This window comes from Hakea prostrata, chromosome 7 (assembly GCF_041222555.1).
Source record: "Hakea prostrata isolate BN-2017 chromosome 7, UWA_Hpros_2, whole genome shotgun sequence".
Classification (NCBI taxonomy): domain Eukaryota; kingdom Viridiplantae; phylum Streptophyta; class Magnoliopsida; order Proteales; family Proteaceae; genus Hakea; species Hakea prostrata.
Window position 1 is genome coordinate 8,256,438 of NC_142606.1, and position 10,398 is coordinate 8,266,835.

At 36.4% G+C, this 10,398-nt stretch overlaps 1 protein-coding gene across 1 annotated transcript; it reads right to left on the bottom strand.

The window, feature by feature from the left end:
• Positions 1-7,372: 7,372 nt before the first annotated feature.
• LOC149009438 (protein RETICULATA-RELATED 3, chloroplastic-like) lies at positions 7,373-8,711 on the bottom strand. Its single transcript, XM_089163765.1, has one exon. It carries the CDS (start codon positions 8,631-8,633, stop codon positions 7,545-7,547), a length of 1,089 nt encoding a protein of 362 aa, XP_089019891.1. The 5' UTR covers positions 8,634-8,711; the 3' UTR covers positions 7,373-7,544.
• Between the last annotated feature and the right edge of the window lie 1,687 nt (positions 8,712-10,398).

Here is a 10,398-nt window from a genome sequence, read left to right on the forward strand (position 1 = left end):
AGTTAACTCCTATCTCAAGTTCTAGAAATTAGAATTTTCAAAGAAGTATCACAAACAAGTCCAAATCCTCTCCACCCCACCTTCTAGATTGAGATGATACATGGCCTGCCCGTGGAACATGAGCATCCCAACCAGAAAGTGGGGGATGAAAAAACAAATCGACGGCTAGGAACTAGCCCTCATATGAGAATGAAGTCACAGATTGCACAAAATCAATCGCCTAATTTAGTCTAGAAAAAACGTTAGCTTTGTTTTAAAGCAAAAGCTAGGTCGTATCAAATCAAATATCAATTTCAATTTCAATTTCAATTTCAATTTTCAAGTACTGCACTCCACGACCACCACGTAGAAAAGACAGAAGAACCGTGCACATTATTAATGAGAGATAATTAAATACCTTTTTAATTTGGATTTTATGAGGTCTAACCGTCTAAGCCACCACCAGATAATTAAAGAAATTTATTTATTTATTTATTTATTTTTAAATTGTGCACTAGTGGGTCCCAGCAGTAATCTTCAAACCAGCCAAACCCATGGAATAAATAAAATTGAATTTGAAGCAGAAAAAGAATGAATGATTCAAAATCTTCGACACTCAAAATTGTGTGGACCCACCCAAACCCAAATGAGTTGGCTTTTCAAAAATAAAGATTTAAAGATTCAACTGTAAAAGCATGAAGAATGGTGGCACTTGACGGCGTTTAATGTTTGACATTAACGGCGAAGAAGAATCTAGATTCTAGAAAGCTGATCTGGTAACGCTAACGCCGTTAAACAGCGCTTTTAACTTCCTTGTATATAAATAGAGAACCCCTTCCATCAATTGGACAGTTTGCTGGTTTGTTCTCTCAATCAGCTCTCCCTATAATATATCTTTTCTACTGTCTTTCTTTCTCTTCTCCGATCCACATTCACCTCTCAAGGTAAACTAACTTAGATTTTAAAACTTTTTTCTTTAGTTTTTTTATTATGTCTTAATTCTTATTCTAATCTAACCTTTTTTTTTTTTCTTTTTCTTTTGTGTGGATCTTATGAGTCCTCATGTGTTTTATTCTGGTTTTTTCAAATAGTGATTTTTGAAATTAGTTTTGGAAAACATTGTGAATTCATTCCTATGTAGGATTTTTTTTGTTTGTTTGCAGACCTGAATTTGAAGGAACAAAGATGAATTCTCAATTGGGTTATACACCAATTGAAAGCCAAAGCCAAAGCCAAGTATACAAGAACTTTGAGAGTCCTTTAGAAGAGCATGGGCAGTCATTCAACAAACACACTTCTCATCGATTACAAAAGGGTTTGTTGAGGAGATCTGTTTCTGTTGACTCTCTATCAAGTCTCTCCGGTGGAAAAACTTGCTGTTGTGCTCCGACCAAACACGCCGGATCTTTTCGCTGTAGGCTTCACCGGAATTCTCAGCCACAGCCTTCTCCTCTTCTTCCTCCATCTACTACTGCTACTACTACCCAAGCATTGGACCATTCCAAGAGTTCAGCTTCTCTTGAAGCTATAGTAGAAGCCAACTGAAGAAAGGAAACTTGAAAACAATGTTCTTCCACCAAGATCTTACATAAACATTCATACTCTTTATTTTTTTTCATGTGAGTATCTATATAATTTTCAAAAGAAATATTTATTTTGATTCTGGGTTATGTATTATTGTGCCTTTCAAGTTTGTAGCCAATTTGTGAGGGTGCTGTGTTCTTTTGAGCAATTTAAGGATCATCACTGTTGCATCCTAACCCTTGTGTGGAAGATGGATTGAATGAGATCTGATGAAGCATATTAGGAATAAAATCACAAAATATATGAACTTCTTTAGGGGTGGTGTCCATTGGTAGTCCATGGGAGAGAGACTTTGATCTCTTCTGTTGGATGAATTGGATTCAATTTATTCTCCATGTTCCAATGTCTTTTTCTATGGATTTGGTTATGAAAAAGAAAGGCAGAGAGCCAAAGCTTGTGGGAAGAACAGAGAAATGGAATTATAGAATTTAAATCTAAAGCATGGTAACCATGGGTATAATTTCGATTTAGTCAATAATAGAGCAGACTGGAATGATGATTATATGAGTCATGATAAGAAATTTCTTTATTTCATGCTAAAGATTTGGCTGAATATATGGGTAACAATGTTATTGACAAGAATATGTTCACAAAAAAAATAAAAAATACAAGATTGAAAAATAAACTTTCTCTATATAAGAAAAGTAATCTATCTAAAATAGAAGATTACAGCAAATAAGAAAACTACCTTGAAATAGAAGATTATAATAGAGAACTACCTAAAATATAGAAGAGTACAAATAAAAGATCTACTTGGGGCCTTTTTTGTATCAATTCTGATTTTGTACCATAAAAGAAATTAATACAATAATTCATTTGATATATGAAATTAAAAAATCGATTCAAAATAATAATAAAATTGAAAACATATTGTTATGGGGCTAGGAAGTGAAAAAAAAAGAGAGACAAACAATGGGGTTTTAAGCTTTCAACTGAAAGAATGTTGTTTTACTATTATACCCTTAAGTGGCATTTACAAAAATGAACAAAATGAATTTTAATTTTTGACCTAGAATCCACAATAGACTTTTTGTCTATTGTGGATAATAGGAGATTTTTTATTCTTTTAAACAAATATAAGTACCAAAACTTCGAAATAATGAAAAATGACAAAAGATGTGAAGAAAAATTGATGCAACAAAAGTCCTTAGATTAAAAGATTATAATAAATAAACTATCAAAAATACTAGGTATATGCAATTATAATAATTACCAAAAAAAAAAGTATATGCAATTATAATGAATAAAATATTATAATAAATAAACTACTAAAAAATACAAGGTATATGCAATTATAAATGAATAAAAGATTATAATAAATAAACTACCAAAAAAATACAAGGTATATGCAATTATAATGAATAACAGAGATTTACCAAAAAAATTGAATTTTCAATAGCTTGCTTCATTTGGCCAAGATCTACATTTTTTTTAGTTTTGGGTCAATAGACGGAATATTTCATTAAGAAAAACTATCCAAGCCAAAAGACTTGGAAGCCATTGGAGAAGTATTTACAATGAAATTGGGTAGTACACCCCCACCAATGCCATAAAAGCTTAAAACACTTTGCACCCCTAGCAAAGAAATCAACAAAAGAGTTATGAGATCTAAGAATGTATTTAGACAAAACACAACGAAAGTCTAAAGAAAATTTCAAAATTTCTGAAACTAAACTATGACTCATCCAATCTAAAAATGAATTCAGACCATGAAGTGCATTGACTGCAATTTGAGAATTAGAATGTAGTTACACATCCGCGATCCCTAGAGATTTGACAAGTAATTCCAAAATAGCCACCCATAAAATGGTCCCTCTTCCTCCATATTTTGAGTGATTTTTGTCCCAAGATCCATCCACTGATCCACATATATTTGAAACATGTCCCTGCCCTCCTCTAAAATCATCCACCCGATTCATGTGTGACCAACATCTACATCTACATGGGTTGTGCTGTTTTTAAGTCAAAATATAAAATTGGAGAGATTTGCACCTAGATGGTGTGGTTGATGCAAATTTCGCAATTCCTATCAATTGTTTTCAAGGAATGAATCTGCAGCTTGGTCGTTCAAGCTATACTACTCTCAGAAAATCATGTAAAACCGTTTGTTAAAAGAAGGTTTCGTTGTTCTCATCAGAACTTTCAGCATCTAGGGCTTATCAATCTATCTTTATGATAATGGATTCGCTTTCACTATCAGAATATTACTTGGTGAAGAGCTAATCGCATGCTTAACTGAGGGAGAGTTACAAAAGAAATTAAGCAAGCCATTAGAGTATTCAACAAGAATTCGAAGGGAAAGGAAGAGCAGCATGACCATCCTTGTTAGAAAACCAAATACTATGTTCGCTTCTCTAGAAACAAAAGAAGAATTCAGAGAACAAGACATGCTTTATGAATTACAATTTGTCCCATTGCTACTTTTATTTTCCCATGGGAAAACTTTACGGGTCAACTATGGTTGCTGGATACATTTTAAAAATATGATCAGTTGACATCAACAACTAATTCCCCCAAAAGAGCTCCAACAGAATAACGAATTGACAAGAGAAAATTTGAAGCTAAGATGCTTCAATGGAAGCGGAGACCTAAGAGCAAGAAGAGAGCTTTGAAGCTAAGATGCTACCATGGATGCCTATATCTTCAAAGCAAACCTCAAAATTCTGTATTTTGTTTATTTAATTTTTTTTGGTAACCAAGCTTTCATTAAGAGAATGATGGAAAACTGAACATGACTTCCATATCCAATCAAAGGAACATGGCTGATAACTCGAGTCTTGAACCAAGTAGGCCTTCCGTGCTTTAAATGATTCACAACACAGTTGGATCTTCTAGAAACATAAATGGGCTTAAATCCCAAAAATCTGCTACCTATAAATTTGATATCTTCAATTACAGGTAGTATAAAAATAGGGGGTAAGGCTATCTCAGATAATAATTCACTAGAAGTTGAGAGTTGGTTTCTATGTCCATATATTCCAAGCCATTTGCTATAGCTTCTAACATCCCTGTTCGCATGACCTCAGCCTCCCCTACAATCACAAATGTGAAAGATTTGGGAAGAGATGCTGCCACTAAAAGTTTTCCTTCACAATCTCTAATGATGATACCCATGCCTCCCTTTCTTGTTTTCTGTTGCCAAGTTGCATTGGTGTTCAGCTTAACAAAAGAATGGTTTGGTTGCTTCCATTCCCTTCTTTCCTCCACAATATATCCATTTTCAGTCATGACACTTTGATTCACCTCAAAATCCAGTATCACTCAATAACTTGTCCATAATGCAGTTTAATCCATTCGGTTGCAGATACTTCACTGGAAAATGGGCAACAGGTTTAATGTACTGTATCTGCTTCCCAAGTTTGGTTCAACCAAATTAACAAGAAACAAAGTCATACAGAATTCTTTTCAGGTATACAAGAACTTATACTTATAATCCACAGTAATTTTCGTCTTCCCATCAAACCTCAACAGCCTATCCCCATCCCTTCCACAATCATAACCATAATCTTATGATTCTAATATATACGTAATAGTGTCTATCAAGCTCTGTTGCATCACTCATTGAGACAGTCCAGTCTGCAATACTCTGGATCCTACCACCAACAATTTGCATTCCAAAAGGAGTACTAATACATACATAACCAACAACTTACAAGCAATATTGAATGGGAAAAAGCAACAGGAACACCACCATGTAAATAGTCCTCTGATTGTTTTATATACAAATGGTAAGAGGTTTGCAGAGAGGAGTATCATAATTAACAAGATGATACAACCCCAATCCTCTTAAGTGTAAAATGCTAAGTCTATTTTAGGCTTCAGCAACACAGTTTGATCAGTATCACCTTCAAACGACCATAAACTTCCCATGTTTCCATTTCTTGACTGTTCTTACAGCAGAGAATAATCATGATTGATTATTTGCAAACCCCCCCCCCCCCCTTTTTCTTCTTTTGGTGGGGTGGGGTTTCAACATGGAACAAATACATAAGGATTGATTAAAAGTTAAATAAGTTGACCAATTTAACTTGCTTCACCACGTCTAATAACAGTAACAAAAAAAAAGCATCAGTAAAGAGCTAAAAGTAGAAGAATGGTGGGTAACAAACTGGGAAAAAACATGTATCCAATGCACAAGCTTCCACCAGTGCAAGGGCTGGAAGGATCATAATTGTACACAGCCTTAGCCTCCAATAAGAGGTTGTTTCCTCGGTCAAACCTGTAACCATGACCCCTAGGTCACAATTAAACAACCTTACAGTGCAGAATTTAGACCAATTACCCACTCAATAATAACATAATCATGTATAATCCGGTGATTGACTTACGGGAACTAAAAACATATTTTTTGCATATTCAAGAGATGATTCCAGATAAAATACTTTCAAGAAAAAACCATATATTAACCCCATTCTCGATGCTGATTATCCTCCTATTCTACCATGCACATGAATTCAACTCTCATGAGAGAAGAATTAGGAAGGACATCACAGAAGTAACTTCCCTACTAGACCTTTCTCTGATTCTCCTTCCCATTCGGGTATAGATTTCCCTCATAGAAGTAACTGGAAGACTCAGCTGACATCAAGAATGGCTTCTTTTCCCAGAGAGTAGACAGAATGGTATTTAATTCTTTGATTGAAGGGGTTCTCTATAGCAAGCAGATGGTGTTTTTGAACACAAAAAATGACACACTTTTGAAGATTAATTGAAAGATACATTTGATATTTGGGACGTCTTAGCTCTTTGGTGCCAGATTAGCAGTTTTATTGAAGGGATACATGCCAGAAACTTGAAAGAGAACTATCACCCTTCAGAAAAATATAAGAGCTTGAATTTTTAGGCTTTTGCTCCTAAACTGTGTTTGTGGGGACTGTTTTCAGTTATGCCGTAACTTGGCTCTGTATTCAATTTTCCTTCCCCTCTGTTTTAACGATAATAGTGTAAGCAGAATAGTCAACAAAATAATTCCTCAGTCCTGCCCGATCCTATGCCTTTAACCTGTACTAATTAGCTACCTCCACCTGAAACAAACATTACAAGCGACATTCAGTTGATTCTACTTTAGTTACCAAACATAACTGTGTAGGGAGGAAGGGCATAAAAATCCCATTTCAACATAAGAACCTGGCAAACTGGAGTCCAATGGACACATTGTCTATCAACATAACCATCCAAATCCAACAAAAGATTATCCAACAGATGCAACTCTTAATTATCAGGCAAACAAATTGGACTGTCAAGACACCACAAGCTCCACAACCCAACACAAGTGATTCGTGATCTAAAATCTGTACCTAGCTGAAACATATCAGCAAATAAGAAATGTGAATGCATGCATACACATTACTTTTATTAGTAGAGAATGCAACACCTTTACTGTAGTAAAGCACACTAACAATGACAAAAAGGGCAATGAAAAGCATATATTCACTCGACACCACACACTTCTTCATTTCTTTATTCCAGAAAAGAAGTTTCATATCTACGAAAAACCAAAGGTAGACGATTCTTCAACAAACTCTCAAAAGGTTAAAAAGTGAAAATAGTAGTATTACGGGATAATCTTATCCTCTGAGCAAAAAGGAGAAGAAAAGATGGAAAGAAAGGTTTCAAAAGTTGCAGGACCGCGTCAGCTTCTTTCATTTCTCCCCCCTTATTCCTCCATATGCCAGAAAGAAAAAGAAAAAAATTATGCAGAACATATGCAACCATTAAACAAAATTGATAAGAAAATTCATAAACAGAAGTATGGAACTAAATTAATCCATCGCCACATAGAGAAAGAAAATTGGACCCAAAAAAACAATTCCAAAAATCTTCAATCGGAGACGTTATTTTCTATAAGGCTTAGAAACTTCAATTACACAAAGCAGAAACACCCATCAGTTAAAACCTAGTCTAAACTGCGACATTGAAAGGAAAATGGAAAGACAGAAACCGTGTCACTTCCTTATGAGGATAAAGCTTTATGAACTAAATCACTTACAAGTGGATTCGCTGCTATGCAAATCCTCACTTCCCTCTAATAACTTAGTCTTTTCTTCAATGGAACCGGTATCCGGCACAGCGCTTTTCTGAGCTCCAGTCAATCTGGCCAACACCACAAATGAAACTCCACCAAGAATATTATTCAAGCACCTCAAAACCACCACTGAGCTCTTAAAAAATACAGGAGGCAACCCTTTCTCCAGCAAAAACTCGAGCCCATTCAATGTTTGGTACCTAAGATTACTACTCAAACCCATATGAAGCGCCCAAGTAGAAGCATTAAGCAACGTTGGAGGAGGCTTATTCGGCGTCTCAAAGGTCGGATCCATCTTCTTCCTCATCGTAATCAACCCAGTAGAAATCGCAGTCCCAACGAGCCCAGCTGCAAACCCTACAGCTGCAAAGACGGATCCTTTATAAACAAAAGTCCCCAACCGATCGAGAAGACTATAAGCACCAGGCTCAAACATGTGGCTGTTTGGGCAACTTGAAAAGAACGCAGGGAGAGTAGCTGAAGACGATGACATGGTAGGTGCTAACAGATACATTAGAACAAAATTGAGAATCGACCCGACAACGAGGGTGGAGAATACGAAATCAAGTTCATTGAGACCGAAATTGGGCCGAGACGCCATGTCCCCAAGAACGCAAGAACTAACACCAACTAACTCCTCCATTAAAACTTTAAAAGGAAACTGAGGATCCGCAGCAACCCTAGATCTCCACCCATTCAAGAACAGCCCAAGGATTCCAAATCCCGGATCGCGGCTGGATTCTCCATCTTTACTATTATCGCCGGAACTCCACCCTCCGCCACTACCTCCCCCACCAGTACCGCGGCCAATTCCGCCACCATAGTTTCCCCCGTCTCTGGAAAGTTCTAGTTTTGGGGCGGAGCCTGCACTGTTTGAAGCTCTGGGCTGGAGCAGAGTGAGGGAGAGGCTTGATGAGGTGGTGGAGGAGCGATGTGGGTAAGAGATAGACGGAATCAATGAAGCATCACCGGGAAAGTGACGTTTACCGACGATTCTGTGATCGTTGGGTAGCGGAGAATAGCGGAGCTGAGCCATCGCTGCCATGTTTCCGGCGAGAGAAAGAGCGCACTGAAGAGTCTGAACTCTGAAAGTCTCGCCAACAAAGGGAGTAATAGGTTAGAATAAAATCTCATATATAAAAGGAGAAATGATTCGATGTGGTGATAATGTCTACAGTCAAGAATTCGTTTGGATTGAGCCATCTCATCAAGATGCTGACCGTATATTCCCTCACCAACCTCGGGATTGAAGGAAGTCGGTAATTATTCGGATCCAACGGGATTTGGACACAGTAGTACGTAATATCATGTGGGGGTCAGTATCATGGGAACAATAACTAGAGTTGTTTGAGCATCTCCGCAGTTAGCGCCAACTTGGCAATATCGTTTTAAGGAGAAAAAACTGGAGTATCGTCACGTGTAACAGGATCGGAAATCATCCATTGACGGGTCAAATTGGTGTTTGTTTCTCCACCAAAACAAAATTGATGTTTGGAAGTTGGGGGTAGATACCAGATGGGTTTGCACTATTGGATCAATCAGTTGGATCTGGTCCAATAGCCAATTGTTTGCGATGGCGGTTGACCGCATACCCCGTTACCTACCAATTAAGGTTATGTTTGGATGTGTGGAAAGAAATGAAAAATATAACAGAACAACTACATAATTTTGAAAACAATTTATTAGTCTGCGTTAGTTTGTTGGAATAAAGGTAGGGGTGAGAAACAACAGGGGTTGATCCAAGGGAAAAGGTTTGCTTAAGAGTGCAGTTTCGAATCCTTTATCCTTGGAAACTCCCCACCAAAATGGTAGAGTGTTTGGTTATTTAAAACCGGTGGGAACAAAAAAAGTGAAAAATTCTGAAAAGAGTGGACTTACTTTTCCCTTAAATCCCAAAATGATAGATTGTTTGGTTGCTTGGGGTGGGAAAGTGAGAGATAAACTTGTCTACCCAAGTCATTTTAAAACCCACATATATTTGTTGGGACTTTGTGAAAAAATTGAAAAAAGTAAAAAGTGGGACCCACCACTGTCACTTTTCCACAAAACCATTTCCTTTCATTTTCTTCTCCCTCACCCCATTACACATAGAACCCACAATTTTTTTCCCACCCTACCTTTGCAAACAAACACAGCCTTATGTTTACACCTTCTCAAATTAATTTTTTGTCATTATAAAATTCTTCGCCTTCCTAACACTCTTAGTTTTTAAGTAGAAAAAAAACATATACTTATTACCCTTGTTGAAATTTTTTAATAATAAGTAATAAAATCACTTTCCACATCCTGGCTCAGTGATTGTATCCTTATTGCCCTCAATTTCTCCTTAAAAAATCTTTCTATTGTAAAAACTTCTTCCATGATCATTCCTTCCTTGTTAGACCAAAAGTTTACTCTCAAAATATTCAATAAGACGATCAGCTTGGGAACCAAAATAGCCCTTTCGATTTCAGCCTCTATAGAGGTTTTGATACCCAAGAAGAGTTAGAAAAACTACATCAAAATAAACAAAAATCATAAAACCTCATCTTTAGATCTTCTCATGATTTTGTTTTCTAATTGCATAATTACATCACTTACATATTCTTTTTGGTTGATAAACTACGAGATTAGAGGGGTTTTCACTACGATTTTCTAGTCAAGCTTCCTTATCATTAAATGCAAAATACATGAAAATACTTTCAGTTTTTTTTTCTGGTTTATCTTTATACTACGACGATGATGCCAGAAGATCAAAGTTAGAGAGGCAATCGTCTTTATATTCCCTGCACCATTTGGTTTTCTGTTCCCGCAACCAAATTCAAGCTTTT

Excerpts from the sequence above, each read along its gene's own strand:
- LOC149009438 (XM_089163765.1), bottom strand. The coding sequence starts at position 8,633 with ATGGCAGCGATGGCTCAGCTCCGCTATTCTCCGCTACCCAACGATCAC.